Source organism: Phascolarctos cinereus, unplaced genomic scaffold, assembly GCF_003287225.1.
Source record: "Phascolarctos cinereus isolate Bilbo 61053 unplaced genomic scaffold, phaCin_HiC Scaffold_4;HRSCAF=312, whole genome shotgun sequence".
NCBI classification, from domain to species: Eukaryota; Metazoa; Chordata; class Mammalia; order Diprotodontia; family Phascolarctidae; genus Phascolarctos; species Phascolarctos cinereus.
Genome location: NW_027555847.1, coordinates 678,810,837 through 678,828,815, shown reverse-complemented (window position 1 = coordinate 678,828,815; position 17,979 = coordinate 678,810,837). Strand labels below are relative to the sequence as shown.

The following is a 17,979-nucleotide window of genomic DNA, read 5'->3' as shown; positions in this document are numbered from 1 at the left end:
CTCTCCTCTGCCTCTGCCTCTCTCACATCTTCTCTCTTTCTCATATTCTCCATCTGTCTCTTTTTCCTCTATCACGACAGATCAGGTGAGAAGCAATGAATGAAGCAAGCGGAAAGAGGGGCAAAGATGGGGGAGATGGTGGAGCAAGGATCGGGGAGACCTAGCAATGGACTGGACGTGGAGAGCGAGCAGTGGAGGAGGACTCAGAGGCTGTACGCCCGGGTACCTGAGAGTACTCTCTACAGGGCTAAGTCTGGCTCTAGAAGGAAGGATGATCCATTTCTGCTTCGGGCAGACTGAGTCTGAGGAGCCAGTGAGACATCCAGATGGAGGTGTCCAACCAGGAAGCTGAGGACTCAGGGTCAGAGTTCAGGCCTAGAAATCCTCTTTCCTCCCCAAGCTACTTCCACAACCTCTTCCCTCTTGGCCATCTGTCACAAGCTCCTTTTCCCCTCTGAAGCCCCTTAACCACCTCCCATTCTTTCTTTTGTTCCAATCTCAGAAGAGGAAGTCCTTCTCCTCACCAAGGCCAATCCCTCTACCTGCGCCCTTGACCCAATCTCCTTTTTTCTCCTGTGGCAGCTTGTCCTCTCAGTCATTCTCCTGCCTCCATTAATCTCCCTGCCTTACAACTTACAAACACTCCCAAGGTCTCCCCATCCTTAAAAGCCTTCACCAGTCCCTGCCAACCCCTCTGCCTGTTGTTCCAGGCTCCTAGAAAGAGACTCTAAGTGACTTGCCCAGGGTCACACACCTAGTGTGTCCAGTGCTTTGTCCAGCATACCACACTGGGCTGGGGCACTGGGCAGAGCTGTGGACTTGAAAGTCCTGGGTCTGAAGCTTGACCTAGCCACTGATGGGCAGTGTGAGTATCCCTCCCTTCTCCCCTCCTTCCTGATTCCTCGGTATCTTCTGACACTGCCAAGTGTCTCCTCCCTAAAGGATTCACTTTGCTCTCTCGGCTTCAGAAGGAGCCCCCTTTTTAGTTCTCCTCTCACCTCTCTGATCATTCCTCCTTTCCTCTTCCTTCTCGGCTCCCGGTCCTCCACTTGAGCCCTTCTGATCAGAGGTCCCCCAATGGTCTGGCCAGGGCTCTCACTTCCACCACCATCTTATTGACCTCAAATAGGAATCCTTTGTAGGGGACTCTTAAAGCCCCACTTCGAGCCCTGTCCTCTCTTCTAAGCTCCAGACCCAAATCCTCACCTGCCTTCGGGATGTCCACCCCAAGAAGGCCCCCAACCCAACAAGCCCCACAAGTCTTGGTCCTTCTCACTTCACAGCTTCTGAGCCCCCCTTGACTTTGTCTCCTGTCCTTGAAACCTCCAGGTTATCTTTGATTCTGCCCTGTCCCTCACCTCTCAGAGCCAATCAATGATTATAGCATCACGGGTTTTATTTTAGAGCTGGCAGGGGCCATAAAGGCCCACAGGTCCACTCTCCCATTTTACAGATAATGAAGCTGGGACTCCCAAAGGTGAGATGACTTTCTTCATCCCCCATCCTGCTCCTTGCTCCTGCTCTCCTCACCTTCTGCCAACTAGAGAGTTGTGTTAAGGGGTGGCCAGGTCTTTTCCATCCCAGCCTTTCCCAATCACCAACCAATCAATCACTAAGTAATTATTAAGCACTTACTGTGTGCCAGGCACTATGCTAAGGCACCAGGGATACAGAGAAAGGCAGAAGAGCACACAGGCCCTGACCTCAACAACTATGTGCACACAAATGGTGCAAGAAGTGTAGCCCAACAGCTATTTTTGAGCCTTGCGGAGTCAGGCAGGAAGGAGCCCAAAAGACTAGTGCCTGTGAGGTAGGAAAGGATTAGTCTCCCATTTTTATGGAGGAGGAAGCTGAGCTCCAGAGAAGGGCAGTGGATGACCCAATGATTCACTGTGGGTCAGTGACAGAGTTGGGAATCAAACCAAACCCACGTGTCTTGGCACCTGAAGCCTCCCCACCCTTGCCAGGTTAGCCGCCTCCGAGGTCCGCTCACCCAGAAAGGTCCGGGAGATATATTCAGACACCTGGTTTCCAGAGCGGCTGGTCTCTGATAAGTGAGTCAGCTCCCGGTTAAGCATCCGCTTGAACTGTGGGGAGGAAATCAAATGTAGATCCCCAATAGTCCTGGGATCCCCTCTTCCCTTTAACTTCAATATCACCCCCAACACCTATTACACTTTCCTGTAACCCCAGTGGGGAGTCTATAGTCATTGCAAACCTCATGTCCAGGAAAGGAGGAGGACGATGTCCCCTTTGTAGAGCAGAGGCCCAAGGATAGTCTGGGTGCTAGTACGCTTGGGTCATGACCCAATACTGTTCATTGGCTTGTCTGAGGGGGGCCCCCAGATGGGATTGTGCTTCAGTTTCCCCTTAGAGAGGAAGAGATATCTGGGTACAGATGGTTTGGAGCCTAGTGAAAGAGCCACTATCCTGAGACTCCCTCCTATTGTCACCCTGCCAAAAACCTTTTCTTTTCCTAAGCTTTTTTCTTTGTAAGATGAGTAATCTTTACTAAATGGCCGCTAAGACCCCTCCTAGCTCTGGCATTCTGTGTTCTAAGGGTCCTCTCAACTCTGGCATTCTGTATTCTCAGGGCCCCCCCAGCTCTGCCATCCTCTGTTCTCAGGGCCCTCCCAGCTCTGCCATTCTGTGTTCTCAGGGACACCCCTCCCCAATTCTGACCATCTGTATTCTCAGGGCCCTCCCAGCTCTGCCATTCTGTGTTCTCAGGGACCCCCCTCCCCAATTCTGACCATCTGTATTCTCAGAGCCCTCCCAGCTCTGCTATTTTCCATTCTTAGGGCCCCCACCCACCCTGACATTCAACAATTCTAAGATCTTGCCTAGCTCTGATATCCAGCATACCAAAGGTTCTCACAGCCTACTTCAAAGATCTAATCCCTCTCCCTCATCACCCATGCCCTTCCCTCACAGGAAATTCTCTGAGGATTCTGAGGCAATACCAGAGCTTCCCCCACCTAACACAGTTCTCTCAACCCCCTCTCACTTTAGAGCATAATGTAGGTTGCCCTGATACAACACCCAGGGGATGGGGGAGCACCCTCACGTCCCACAAGCTCTGGTTCTTTTTCCCTTTAGTGCTTGGCCTCAGGCATCTCTGACCAGGACAGAGAAAACAGGGGAAAGGATTCAGACAGGCCTTATGGGCTCTCCTTGGCCCCCAAGCAGCCCATCCAGTGCCAGTGGGAATAGTCTCACCGGATGTAAACAGACCGGTATTTAATGCAAATGCCCATGTAAATCTAATCTCTTCTCAAGTGAATTTTATGCTCTGCTGAATTCCTTTGCAAGTTCATCCTTCAAACTGATTTCTAGATTTTCAGGTACTGGGCTTGCTTCAAACGTATATGTGCATCAGTAGGGGGTGAGGGCAGTCGCTGGCCCATCCTCCTACCTTACCCCACACAGATGCCTGAGGAAGGACAGAGACACAAAACCAGCCAGAGACTCTGAGAAGTGACTTTCCTGGCCCTGCCCCTCCTTCCTCTCCCTCAGGCAGCTGAGGCTGCCTCCTGGGCTCCAAGGGATGCCAGGCCCAGCCGGCCCGGGCTTAGCCAGGGAGGTCTTGTTTCTTTGTCGGTTGGGGTTTTAAATCTACTTCAGAAGATGGGGAGAAAAGGCCAATGACGCACAGAGCCAGCTGTGCCTGGCCGACCACGGACACATCTGTGGAGCAAACAGGAAGGGGGCGGGGGCTGGGGAACGGCTAGGCCCTCACAACTGTGGTGGGGAGGGGAAAGGCCCCATGCAGAGAGTCTAGTGACCAAGGTTCTAGTCCCAGCTCAGCTACTAATTTGCTGGTATTGAATAAGAGCCTTCCCCCTCTGGGCCTCAGTTTCCCTATCTGTAAATGTGGGGACAGAAGTTGGGGGAGGCAGGTTCTCTGACATGCTGTGCCCTAAGGGGCTCACCAGGTCTGACATTCTGTATTTTTACAGCCCCATTTCATCAGTCTGTTCAGAGTGGAGGGGCTGAGGGGGAGGCTAAATGGGACCCTAGACCTTTGGCCCAGCCTCCTAGGTGAAGCTGGTGCTGACTCACTTTGTTGGAGGCCATCTCACTGACGGAGTGCCGGGTCTGCAGGGTCTCCAGCTGATCCAGGCACCAGTCCAGCTCCTCCAGGGTCTCCATGGCCAGCTTCTGGCAGGCGTCCTCTGTGGGAGAGACCTGCGGGTCACTCATTGCTCTCTCTAAAACCAGCTCTTCAACCCCAGCAGCTCTGGGAGCTAGGACGAGGGGTGGGCAAGCATCGATGGCTGTCTTGGGCTCCCCCCAACTGACTCAGGGAGGCTAAGTCATTTAACTGCTCTAGGGGTCTGGATCTTCTGCTTTTCTCCTGTTTCTCTAGCTCCAGGAGACAAAAGGAAGTGTGGTACAATGGCAAGACCAGTGGATTTGGGAGTTGAGACGTGGGTTCAAATTCTACCCCAACATGAACTGGCTGTGGAACTGGGCAAGACTCTGTTTGCTCCTCTAAAAGAGCAACGTATTTGGACCAAATGATCTGTTGGCAGCCTGGTGTCACGGACCTCAGGAGACCTGTGGTTGAGTCCTTGTTTGGCCACCAACTTGGTGGGAGACCTTTGGCAAATCTGTGTTCTCTGGGCCTCGGTTCCCCAATATGTAATATGAAGTGGGTTAGAATAGATCAGGGGTGGGAAACCTGCTGCCTCAAGGCCACATGTGGCCCTCTAGGTCCTAAACTTCGGTTAAAGGGCTGCACTTGAGTACCTAGAGGCAGCAGGTTCTCCACCCCTGGATTAGATGATCTTTTTAACTGAGGTTCCTTCCCAGCCCTGACATTCTGTGTTCTAAGGGCCCTCCCAGCTCTGACCTTCTGGGTTCTAAGGGCCCTCCCAGCTCTGACAACCTGTGTTCTAAGGGCCCTCCTAGCTCTGACCTTCTGGGTTCTAAGGGCCTTCCCAGTTCTGACCCTCTGGGTTCTAAGGGCCTTCCCAGCCCTGACATCCTGGTGTGCTAAGGGCCCTCCCAGTTCTGACATTCTGGGTTCTAAGGGCCCTCCCAGCTCTGACCTTCTGGGTTCTAAGGGCCCTCCCAGCTCTGACAACCTGTGTTTTAAGGGCCCTCCCAGCTCTGACAACCTGTGTTTTAAGGGCCCTCCCAGCTCTGAACTTCTGGGTTCTAAGGGCCCTCCCACTCTGACATTCTGTGTTCTAAGGGCCCTCCCAGCTCTGACAACCTGTGTTTTAAGGGCCCTCCCCACTCTGAACTTCTGGGTTCTAAGGGCCCTCCCAGCTCTGACCTTCTGGGTTCTAAGGGCCCTCCCAGCTCTGACCTTCTGGGTTCTAAGGGCCTTCCCAGTTCTGACCCTCTGGGTTCTAAGGGCCCTCCCAGCCCTGACATCCTGGTGTGCTAAGGGCCCTCCCAGCTCTGACCTTCTGGGTTCTAAGGTTCTACCCAGAGCTGACATTCTTTGTTGTTAAGGTCCCTCTCGGCTAGTATTATTATCAGCTATTACACTTCCTATGCCTACCCTCTTCCTGGACTCGTTGTCAGTCATACACAAATTGGCACTGATGGATTTTGAGTCCAGAGTTCAGACTCTATTTCCAAGGCACTATTGGAAACAGGCCTGAAATTGCACTCGGTGGATGTTGGTTGACTTTGTTGAACTGTTTTCTTTGTCCCTTTCTGTTATTCTTAGCTATAAGGGAGGAGGCTCTAAGAGTGGAAGTGGGGAGAGGTGATACATTGGAAAATCGAGTTAATGTAAAAGCAAGATGTCAATGAAAAAATTAAAAATGAAGAAAAGAAACACCCCTAAAAACCTGATTGTCAAACAGTAAAGGTGGCAGGTGGAGGTGAGGCTGGGAAAGGGGCTCTGGGGGCTCGCTGGGGATGTTTTGCCCCTCTCTCCCTAGGAAGAGAACGGGGGGGCAGGCTGGGGGAAGCTCACAGCTGGAAGCATTGCTAAGGGAGTCATAGCTGGCCCTAAAAGCTGGAGAGAGAGAGAGAGAGAGAGAGAGAGAGAGAGAGTGTGTGTGTGTGTGTGTGTGTGTGTGTGTGTGTGTGTGTATAAAAAGTAAGGAATGATATGGGAGGACTTTCCCACTGGCCTAGGGAAATGGATGGTGGAGACAGCAGAGGATATTCTGACTTGGAATCCAAGGCTTCAGAAATAAGAAGGCGGCAGCTAAGACCGTTGACTCGTTACCTGGGAGTGGCGCGGTGCGGCAGCCAGAAGGTGGGTTACTGCTAGACACTCTCCTGTGGAACACAGAGGGCCAACTTAGGGTCAGGCCAGGCTGGTTGGACCCCACATGCCCCTCCCCCAGCCCTCCATACACGCACGCGCTCACTTGGCCACACGGTCCTGCAGGCGAGTCAGCACGGCAAAGTTGCTCCTGACTGTTCGTAGACTGGCTAAGACCTGGTAAGGGAGGCACCACCCACTGAGCCTCCCAGCCTGTGGAGCCACTCCAGCATCCCTGCTCAGCCAGGGCGGGGGAGAGTGGACCCTGGGACAGGACTATTTAGGGCAGAGACATGTGGGACTGGCCAGGGAAGAGAGGACTGGGATCTTTAGCAGCCCCTGGGCAGGACTAGAGAGAACAGGGACTTCTCAGTTCTGCCCCAGTCTGTTCCACAACCTCCCCCTCCCCCCCAACTTTTTCCCAGCAGGGGCCAGGGAAGAGGCTTAGACCCACCTGGGCAAATGGAGTCACAATCATGTCTTCTCCATGTCTGCAGGAGAGAGAAAAAGTCTGTGTAAGGTAGACAGTGAGGAAGAAAATGGGCAGAATTGAGGGTTATGTGGGCATCTCGTGTCTGAGCCGCTCCGCTCAAATTCCCTATCTACTCATCTCTCAGTGAGCAGCTGACTAGGTGCACACATAGAGGGAGGGCCCTTGCCTGTGTCTGTATAGCTACAAATCCCCTTCCTAATCACCCCCATCTGCTCCTCCACCTCCCCTTCCAAATTTACTCATCCTTCTAGACCTCACTTCCGTTATTCATTCAATAGATGCTAGTGGAACCTAGACTATGGGTAAGAAGAACTAGGTGTTGCCCTGCCTCCTCCAGGAAGCCCCCTCTGAATACCTTCAATAGCACTGTGATCTGTCCTCTCTAGGGAATATCCACCCCCTCCACCTCCCAGCTCCAGCTTGGCTTTATGATCTGCCCCATATATGACAGAATCAGCATGCCAGAGAAGAATGAACTGGGAGAATGTGAAGTCCAATCTCCTCATTTTACAGAAGCGAAAACTCACTGGCCAAGGGTTGGTCACTCAGTGAGTCCCTAGGAGAATTGGGGCTAGCACTCAGGTTTGAACAATTGTTCAATGTTACAGCATTTGGCCCTTCCTCCTCTCTCTATCCCTACCCCTTCACCCAACAAAGACATCCAGGAACAAAGCATTCTCTCCCAGGACCCTCTCTTACACTGCCCCTCCCTCCAGTCCAAAGAGGCACTCACAGGTCACTGGCGATGGAGGAGTTCCGGGACATGGCCTTGGGGGAGAGGTCATAGTCACTGTCTGATCGGTAGAGGAAAGACTCTCGCCTCTGACTGTGAGGGAAGTTGCCTTGGATGACGAGGCCTGAGCCAGGGCTGGTCTGTGGATCCAGTGGGCTCCTTCCCGAAGACAGGCCATTCTCAAGATCAAAGCTATGGGCAGAAGGAGAAGCAAAAGCAGCTGAGAGGGGACAGAGGACATCGGCAGCCCTTCTCCCACCCAAAGGCTTCCCCCATTTTCACTGTGGCGTGGAAATTGGCCGGACGATCCCCACTGACAGGGCCATGAAGAGAGTGTAGCCACTGTGGAATGAGCCCCATACCAAGCTCCATGCTAAGTAGACCTGGCTATACATGCCCAGGCTGGCCAAGCTCAGGGTTCCCAGAGTTCTCCAGTCCCATTATTCTACCTTGTGGCTATCTGACCTTCCTTTGATCCCTAAAGCCAGGGGTCAACACTCTGGGCCTGCCCTGGGAAGTCAGCCTCTGCGTCCAGGAGATAGATGGGTTGGGCTGTCTCAGGTCCCAGATGACCCATCTTTGAGAAGGAAGAAATGAGTCACCCAGAGGCCGCTAGTTCTCACTGGAGAGGAAGACAGGGCTCGAGAGGCCGGACCTTGTTCAAGTCCCAAGATCATAGGACTTAGAAACAGATGGGGCTTAGGGATCACCTACTTCAACCTCCACTTTTTTTTTTTTTACAAATAAAGAAACAGAGGGCCAGAAAGGGGGAAAGGACATTCCCAAGGTCACACAGAGAGATGCTGCATTTAAGGCTTCTGCCTAGGTCTTCCCATTTCTTCTAGGTTTGCTGCTCAGAGCTGGAGGACATTGAGCCCAACCCCTACCCCAACAGCAAAGGCCTTCACAACAGCCCTGATGAACATCTCCCCCCAACCCTGACTCTTTAGAGGAGAAAGGCTGATTAATTTTCCTCTGTATCCTCAGGGCCTGTCACAGTGCACTGAACATCCTAGGGGCTTAACAAATATTTGCTGAATGGAAGGGAGCTCTTCTTGAAGACCTCCAGTGACTGACAGGGAAGTCTCTACCTTCCAAAGCAGCCCATCCCCATGTAGGAATAGTTTTGACTACTAAGCAAGTGTTTTTCCTTACAGAGCCTAAGGCTGCCCAGTTTTTCCTCACTGTGACTGGTTCAGTCCACTAAAAGCGGTGCCCCAGATTCCTGTCCCTGCATCTCTCTCCCTCCCCTCTACTTCTCCACAGAAGTCCAGGGCCACATACCCTGAGCCCTGTAGCTCAGGCCTGGGCAGCTGTATCTAGGGTGTGTGAAGATTGGGGAGGGAGGATAAGGATAAGTGCAGGGGTTAGAGGGTGGTCAGGTCTCTCCCCCTGCTCGTCACCCAGTAACACTGGATCCTTTTGGGGACTTGAGGTTCTAAAGACCTGGTCTTCCTATCCTGCTCTCTACCCCCAGCCTGGAGTGCAGGGTGTGGGGGAGGAGGGGCTATGCTACTTCTCCGGAAACCACAGTCCACCCTGAAAGCCTGTGGTAAGACCATTTCTGAGGAGCAGAGACTGTAGGGACTGCTGCTGGCATGTGTGTACTCCACAGCATGTGACAGTGTTTGTGTGCCCTAGAGCATGGGTCGGTGTGTATTCGTGCATGTACCAATATGGGTGCCAGGGTGTGTAGCAACACATGTGCTACTGCGGTGGATATGCCAGGGGGTGTGCCAGGCCAGTTTTGTGTGCCCACAACAGATACCAGCATGTGTGCCAAGGCCTATGGTGGTACATGTGCCAGAGTATAGGCCAGGACACGTACCAGTAGTATCCTGGGTGGGGAGGCCACACACATACATGGTATGAGATCAACACCCTAATGGGTCTCTGTGTAGGTGTAGCTGAGTAGTCTGGAAGGAAATTAATCAATAGGCATTTATTAAGGACTTACAATGTGCAAGGCTCTGGAGATGCAAAGACAAAAGTGAAACAGTTCCTGCCCTCAAAGGGCTTACATTCTAACATACACACACATACACACACACACACACACACACACACAGAGCCCGTGTCCATGTACCTAGGCATTTTCCAGCTGTGTCTATGTGGCCATGTATCTGTGGGCATGGAGATCTGTGCATTCCTTTGTCTCTGGCTTCACGTGTATCCTCATACCTACACATTCGCTACGTGTATATCTGTCTGTACTGTGTATCTGTGTTTTCCCAATCCAACCAACCCGCCCACCTGAGGCCTGCTCCTGGAAGGGTCAGGTGGTGTCCTTTCTACCACATGTCATGATCTCTGAGGAAGAGAGCCAGGGGAAGCCTTGGGGGAGTAAGGAGGAGCCAGGTCTATATGTAGATGAGTTCTGGGGCCCAGTGGCCCTGTGATTTCAACCTCTCTTCCTCTCCTTCCCATCAGCAGACAGGGTACTGACCTTGCCCCTACACAGTCCCCTGAGGCTGGCAAAACTCCCAGGACCCAGGTTGGCCCGGACTTCTGTGCCCCAGGGGCCACTCCAGGGTGGAAGAGTCAGATCACTCCAGTGTGCCCTTAACCAGTCATCTCTTCCCAGTCAGGAAAGCCAGAGAAGGTCCTCCCTTTTCAGGGTGCACCTCTCTCTAACAGGCCCCTTACCTCTCTGAAGCCAATCAGATTCCTCTATCTCAGTCTCTTGTTCTCTCTCCTTCCCCCCTCCCCCTGGGGCTAATCTTAGGCCAGAAGACAGCTGCAGCCCCTGTTTCTCCCTACCCACGTGGTACCCATAGCCTCCACAGAGATCCTAAACAGAAAGGAGCATTAGAACAGTGTCAGAACTGGGGAAATTAAGTCCGGGGGGAATAGGCTTGCCCAAGACGACACAGGCTCTCGTTCCAGGAGCCCAGTCCCCGAGGTGCTTATCCTGGTTCCCAAATGAGCAGAACAGTCCTTAGAATATAGACTATCAGGGCTGGGAGGCTCCCCGTAATATAAAATTTGAGTGCTGAAAGAGACGTTGAAATAAATCCTGAACGTCTGATGTAGAAGGCACCAGACCTTAGAATACCGAATGTCAGATCCGGGAGGGGTCCTTGGATCATAGAACCCACAATGTCAGAGCTGTATAATCTGTGTGTCATAGGACAAACAATGTCAGAATTGGAAGGGAACTTAGAACTTAGAATGCCAGAGCTGAGAGAGTCCTTAGAACAGAGAACGTCAGAATTGGAAGGGACCTTAGATCCGAATAGCAGAGCTGGGAGGGAGGGTCCTTGAAACTGGAAGGGACCTTCCAACTTAGATCGGCCAAGCTGGAAAGGACCTCACAACGTGGAACACGGAATGCCCGAGACGAAAAGGCCCTTCCACGCAGAACCGAGGACGTGAGGCAAGACTGGAAGCCCCGCTCCCGCAGCCTCCCCCCGGGTCCCGATCGGGGCTCCCAGCCCACCCCCAGGGCGTTACCGTCGGCGCTTCCCCACGATGTCAATGGGAGGGTTGACCGCACAGGGCGAGCCGAGGAGGTGAGCGCCGCCGCCGCCGCCGCCGCCGCCGAGGCGCAGCGGGGTCTGGGGGCCGCCCCCGCTGCCCGGCGGCAGGTTCATAGTGGCGCCCGGGCCGGAGCGCGGGACTCACGCCTTCTGCGCCTTCGCCTCCGCCCCCTCCGCCTCCTCCTCCCCGGGCGGCGGCGGCGCTCGCAGCAGCTGCTGGGGGCCCCGGAGCGCGGCGGGGACATGGCTCGCGGCTCGGGCCGGAGGAGCCGCGGGCCGCCGCGCTGCGCTGCGCTCGGGGCTGGGGGCTCCCGGCTGGGGGCGCATGCTCGGGACTCCTCCCCCCGGCCCCCTCCCGTCTGGCGCTTGGGGCTGGGCAGCGCCTAGCAGAGTGAGGATCCCGGGCCCCGCAGGGGAGGTGGGGGGAGGGGGGCGCGCGCGCCGCTCTCCGGGGTAGCCGAGCTCGGCCACGCGCCCCCCTCCCCCGGTTCCTCCCTCCAGCCGCGCGCTCCGGCCAGCCCCCGCCGTGACGTCACCCCTTCATTCTTAACTCTGCGCTGCCCAGAGACCCCGGACCCACTATGCTGCAGAGCTCCGACGCGGGAGCGAAGGGAAGGGTTAAAAAGCCGGGCTGGGCGGCCTGGGGGCGGGGAAGAGGGAGGAGAGTCAGAGGCCGGGGAAGCCCGGGGGCTCAGGGGAAGGTCAGTCCGGGGACGTGTCCGCGCACACGCGCACCCAATCGGACACCCTCACATTGACCACATACTGATGCACACCGACCACATACGGATACACACAGACACTCACTGATGCTGCCAAACTCAGCTCGGCATTTAGAGACTTCACAGTCTGACTTGAGCCCATCTTTCCAGCCTTTATTTGCACATTCTTCCCCTTTACTCAAAACTCGTATTCTAGCTGTTCCTCATACATTTACATCTCACGACATACCATCTCCTATCCTCGTACCTTTGCAAACGCTGTCCCCCAAGACTGGAATGCACTCTCTCCTCACCTTTCCCTCATGGAATTCAAACCCAGCTCAAAGGCCACCTCCTTCCTGAGGCCTTTCATGAACCCCGGCTTCCGGCTTCCCCCATTGCCTTCTATTTACTGTATTATATGAGTTTTACAAATGCTTATACGTGCCCATATCATTTCCCCCGGTAGAATGAAAGTTAGCTGCTTAAGGGACGGGATTGTTTCATTTTTATCTTTTGTTATCTCCGGGGCTGCTTTCTAAGACTCTAATTCGTAGAAGAGATGCCGACCAGGACTGGCAGAGAGAGTTTCCTCATACTAATGACATGACGTGGCCAGTACCTATCCCTGTCCCCGGGTTCTAGCCCAGAAGTTGGCACATAGCAGGCACTTAATCCATGCTTATCGATTGACTGATGCACACTGGCACATTCAGATGCATGCATATGCCGTGATGCCCTGGAAAGAACCCTAGCCTTGCAGTCAGGAGACCCAGGTGACGGATTCCCTTCTTTTTTATGCCTTAGCCTCCACAGGGACAAAATAATGCCTGCATCCCGTCTCCCAGGCGTGCGTAAAGGATTAAATGGACACGAAAAACACACAACCCAACTAGGAGATATTAGTATCCAAAATAGACATAGAGGCTCGCACTGGGGAGGCCGACACCTCCCAAGGTCCAGCAGAAGCCTGCTTGGCCTCCCAGGGATGGGCTGGGCGAGCGATGGATGTGGGCGTGGAGGGAGGGGTGGGAAGAGAAGCAGGGGACCGCACCGGCGGCGTGGGGGGCGGGGGGCACGGACTACTGGCGCCAGGCCGGAGGCGTGGGGACTGGAAATCCTATGAGGGGCAGACTTCAGCCTCCCAGTCGGAATGGGGGCGGGGAAGTGGGCAGGAACCCTGCCCCAGGGGCGGGGCCATGGCAAGCTCAGTTACTGATTAGGCCGCGCCTAGAGGGCCGGGGAGCACTTGGGCACCTACTGAGGGTGGGGAGAGAGTCTTTCCCAGAGGATGGAGAGCCTCGGAACGAGAATCTGAAGATCCTAGAAGCGCAGTGGCCGCGGGAGGGCAACGCCCGCTGTGAGAACTAGCCCAGCTCCAGCTACCCAGGGTGGGCCCCAGTCCCTTTAGCCTTCTGCCTCAGTTTCCCACTCTGAGAAGACTCGCAGGAAGATCCTGTGGGGAGCAGGAAGGGTTAATTAAACTCCCAGTCCAGGCCGAGGGAGGGATGGAGTACTAGAACTTGCAGCTAGGAAGCCGGAGCTCGGACTTCGCGCCCCGCCCATGCCGGCCCATCCCGGCCCAGGCCGCTGGGGGCCCTGAGGGTCAGAGGCAGCGCTTTCCATGACGCAGGAGGCTCCACGGGGCGGCCGGGGGTTGGGGGTGGGGGACAGACTGGGTTGCGAAGCTTGAGGCCCACAGTGCCTGGTTCTGAGCACAGTCATTGGCCCTCTGCAAGTCCCGATGGGGCGGCCCTGCTCCCCCCACCCTCTCATGTCCTCCAGCTCCAGCGATTCCCCCCCCTCCAAAAAACAAAACAAAACAGGGTCTGTGTGCCCCCTGGTGGGATGAGGTGCCACTGCTGCGGACCCAGGGCTGAGTGCCCGAAGAGGACTCATCCACTTTGCTCCTTCCTCTAACCCTTTTCCTTTCCCCAATCCATAGCACAGAAATTTCTCCTTTTCCGCTACCCACTTGCCTAAAATCACAATTTGAGAGTTGGATGGGATTTCTTCGGACTATCCCACACAGGAAAAAAATCTCTAATAACATCCACCCCTGGCCTAGGGCCAGCTTCCAATCCTTCCTACTGGAAAAGTGGGGCAGGGAAGGAAGCAACCTGGAAGGTTAACGAGGACCGTGGTTTTCTTTTCTCCCTGAATTCAGAGCAGCTTCTAGTCCCTGGACCTTCAAGGATCTTGGCTTGCCCTGTTCTAGCCTGACCCTTGTCCTTGGGGCAAGGTTTTCTCTCCTAGGATCACACTTCAGAGGAGTGCCCTACAGTCCAAGCCATCAGATCACATCATGGACACAGCTAGGAGAAACTTCCAAAATCATCTGATCTAACCTCTCTGTGCCATTTTACAGATGAGGAAACTGAGGCCCACGGAGGTTGAGTAACTTGCCTGGGGGTCACACACAGTTAGTGACTTAGTCCAGCTGGAAATTAGATGATCCAAATGCTCCAGAGGTCTTTCCAATGTACCATACTGCCTCCAGGATTAGCAAGACAGGATTAACATTTTAATTATAAACTCTCTGAGGTAAGAGACTATCATTTTTCATACTTATGTCCTCAGCAGTTGAGCTGAGGGCTAACCATGTCACTCTCCTGCTCAATTACACACGCCTTTGCTTGGCATTTAAAACCCTTCCCAAACTGTCTCCAGTCTACTTTTCCAGGCTTATGACACATTTCTCCTCTGCATACACTCTCCAATCCAAGGACAGCATTCTTGGTGTTTCCCTCACCCCCCCCCATGACCTCTAAACCTAATCTTAATATTCATTCAGAAGATTAAGGCATAGCCTATCCTAACTCCTCCCACTCATAAAGTCGGGTCCTGTCCTGACACCTCCAAGAACATCAGGGTCTGAGTAATCATTGTAGTGGATGACCTAGAGGAGAGTGGATAGACCCACCCTGTGGGCAAGTAGCCTACAGTATATTTCTATAATAATCAGTAGAATCACACAACCTCAGTTGAAAGGGGTCTCAGTATCTATTTTGTCCAAACTGCATCCTGTAATTGAACTTGGAGTCAGGAAAATCTAAGTTCAAATCTAGCCTCAGACATTTACTAGGTGTGTGACCCCAGGCAAGACACATCAACTTAATCTCTGTTTGCCTCAGTTTCCTCAATTATAAAATAGGGATAATAACAGCATCTATTTCTAAAGGTTCTTGTGAGGATCAAATGAGATAATATTTATAAAACACTTAGCACAGTGCCTGGCATGTTGTAGAAAATTAAGAAATGTTCATTCCTTCTCCCCTTCCCCTTCATTCCAACTTTGAACAGCTAGTGTTAAAGGTGGAATTTGAACACAGGTCTTTCTGACTTCGAGTCCAGCATTCTCTCTGCAATACTGCAATGCCACTGGTGATGAGTATGTATAAGAAGTGGCATAGGGAATATGAAAAAAAAAAATGAAGGATGTGTGATTGTATCATCATGGGGAAATTCCAGGTGTGGAAACTCCCTCCATCAGTCAGTGGCAGACTAGAACCCAGGTCTTCTGACACCCCTGCCCAGGACTCCCCACTCCCCACTTGAGAGGTTACCTCTCAAGATAGTACTGTAGGTAAAGAGGTCTGGATTTTGGATAGGCGGTGGAGCACAGGAGGGAAAATAACAATAATAATTGCTGGCCTTAATATTTGCAAGAACCCATGATTTTATCACAGGCATGGAAAAATGCCATCACCAATACATATTGCAGTCCTTCTATGACTTAATATATAACCTATAGGGAGTTGCTTGGGACATATAGAAAGCAACCAAGTTAGTTGCCTAGATTTATGCAGCAATACAGTTCAGAGACAGACTAGGAACCCAGGTCTCTCTGACATCAAGCCTAGCACTCTCTACTATGGCAGGTTTTCCCTAAGGGAGGGGATCTGTGAATTTTTTTGTTTCACTCTGTTTTTTTCTGGGTTCTGCTGCTTTAGAATTTGTTTAGAGTCATTTTTTACAGGTATTTGGAGGGGTTTGGGGGAGAGCTCAAGCAAGTCATTGCTTTTACTCCACCATCTTGGCTCTGCCCCATCTGTGAATTTTTTAAAAATTAATTAATCAATTAATTTTTAGTTTTCAACATTCACTTTTATAAGATTGTGAGTTCTAAATTTTTCAAACTTTTAAAAATATATATATATTTCAATCATATTTCAATATGATCGATTTCCTTTGTAGTCCTATGTCTTTTATTTTATGCATTTAATTACAGTATTCTGAGAAAGTGGTCCATAGACTTCTCCAGAGTGCCAAAGGGGTCTACAATACAAAAAAAAGTTAAAAAGCCGGAAGGGAAATCATTGAGGAAATAAACGATCATAAAAGGAGATAGGGCTGACCATGTATCCAAAAGCAAGAAATGACGTGTAGATGGACAGCTGAAACTGTGCACCGGTACCCCTGAAATGTAAGAAGGACTCAGAGGAGCATCTGAGGGAGAATGGGAACAAGGCAGGCACAAGGATGGGAAGGGATGAAGATAGCAATGATCTTCCCCAAGGGAGAGAATAGAATTATAACTGAGGGGCAGCTAGGTGGCGCAGTGGATAGAGCACCCATCCTGAAGTCAGGAGGACCTGAGTTCAAATCCAGCCTCAGACATATAACACTTACTAGCTGTGTGACCCTGGGCAAGTCACTTAACCCCAATTGCCTAAAAAAAAAAAAGAATTATAACTGGGACTTCAGAGGCTATGCAGCCCTGCCGCCTCATTTTACAAACGAGGAAACTAAGGCCTAGGGAGGACTTCCCAAGGTCTTAAGAGTAAGAGGAGAGTCAGAATTTGAACTCAGTTCCTGTGTCTCCAAATTCGGTGTTCTTTCAACTCAAAAATGAAGCTGCCTCCATGGGGGATTATAAACCCTACAATGAGACTCCAGGCAGCCCATACCCCCCCCCCATTATGTATAACACTTGTTCTTTCATCTCCGTTGAGATCCCTCTTTCCCAACTGCTAAACTCTGTGAAGGCAGAGTCATTTTCCTCTGTATTTGTATTCCTGGGGCCCAGTCAATCAACAGACCTTTATTAAGTGTTTTCTGTATGCCAAGCACCTTGGAATACAGAGAAAGGCAAAAATATGGCCCCTGTCCTCAAGGAGCTCACAGTTTAATGGGGGAGACATGTGGATAAAACTGTATGGACAAGATAAATACGGGATAAATTGGAGAGATGCTCAGAGGGAAGGCACTGAGATTACCCTGGGGGAGGGTGGGATTTCATGTGAGACCTAAAAGAAGCTAGGGAAGTCGGGAGGCAGAGATTAGGAGGGAGAGCACGTGAGGCATTGGGGTGGGGGGAGCAACCAGGGAAAATGCTTGGAGTCCAGAGATGGAGGGTCTTGTGTGAGGGGCAGCAAAGAGGCCAGAGTGGCCGCATCATGGAATAAAGGGAAGGGAGTAAGATGCAAGGTAGGAGGGGGACAGGTTTTGTTAGTTTGTTTGTAAGCAATAGTGGTTAAGGGACTTGCCCAGGGTCACACAGTTAGTAAGGGTCAAGTCAGTTTGAACTCAGGTCCTCCTGACTCCAGGGCCAGTGCTTTATCTGCCAAGCCACCTAGCTGCCCTGGGGAGAGTGCTAAAGGACTTTAAAAGCCAAACAGAAGATTCTACATCTGATCCTAGTTGAGTGTGTGTGGAAGGGTGTGTGGGTGACATGGCCAGACCTGTGCTTTAGGAAGATCCCTTTAGTACGTGGGTGGAGGATGGAGACTTATTACAATTCGTGGCATGCTGTAGGTGATTAATAGATTCTTGTTAATTGACTGATTCAGTGGCTAGTGCCTTCCCCCTGAAATCCTTACATTTACTATGCATAGCGTTTGTATTTACTTGTACATATCCCTAGTTTCCTCATAGAATGTCATCTCCAAGAGGGCAGAAACTTACATGTATATAGCATTTGGTCCCTACCACGACCCTGTGAAGTATTAAAGATAAGGACATTGAGCATGAGAGAAATTAAGTGACTTGCCTATCTTCACACAGCTATGTGAGGCAGGATTTGAACTCAGGCTAAACTCCAGTCCCATCTATCTCCAGTCATCCTGATCTATATCTGGCCACTGGCCCCAGATGGCTCTGGAGGAGAGTGTGAGGCCGGTGACTTTGCACAGCCCTCGCTCACTTAAATCCAATTCACATGCAAGTCATGACACTCTTTCCTGAAGTCACGGTCCTCAAGATCAAAGGACAAACAACAATAACAAATCCGTCCACCATTCTATCTACTGTGCCTCAACATTGAACTTTGTTGCCTTTCTATCTTTCCCACCTAGCACAACATCTAGCAGAGAAAAGGTGCCGCATAAATGCTTGCT

At 52.0% G+C, this 17,979-nt stretch overlaps 1 protein-coding gene across 3 annotated transcripts in view; it reads right to left on the bottom strand.

The window, feature by feature from the left end:
- Positions 1 to 17,979, bottom strand: part of PDE4C (phosphodiesterase 4C) — a 38,757-nt gene that overhangs the window by 15,701 nt on the left and 5,077 nt on the right. The window contains exons 1-7 of one of the 3 annotated variants that reach the window (XM_078154155.1): positions 10,915 to 11,386; positions 7,462 to 7,653; positions 6,690 to 6,726; positions 6,342 to 6,412; positions 6,197 to 6,249; positions 4,063 to 4,175; positions 1,994 to 2,087 (exon numbers count right to left, since the gene is read on the bottom strand). In XM_078154155.1, the coding sequence (XP_078010281.1) occupies positions 1,994 to 2,087; positions 4,063 to 4,175; positions 6,197 to 6,249; positions 6,342 to 6,412; positions 6,690 to 6,726; positions 7,462 to 7,653; positions 10,915 to 11,054 (700 nt within the window). In that variant the 5' untranslated portion in view covers positions 11,055 to 11,386. Of the gene's footprint in view, positions 1 to 1,993; positions 2,088 to 4,062; positions 4,176 to 6,196; positions 6,250 to 6,333; positions 6,413 to 6,689; positions 6,727 to 7,461; positions 7,654 to 10,914; positions 11,387 to 17,979 lie in introns of those variants that run through there. The other 2 variants (XM_078154154.1, XM_078154156.1) reach the window with 2 other exon arrangements.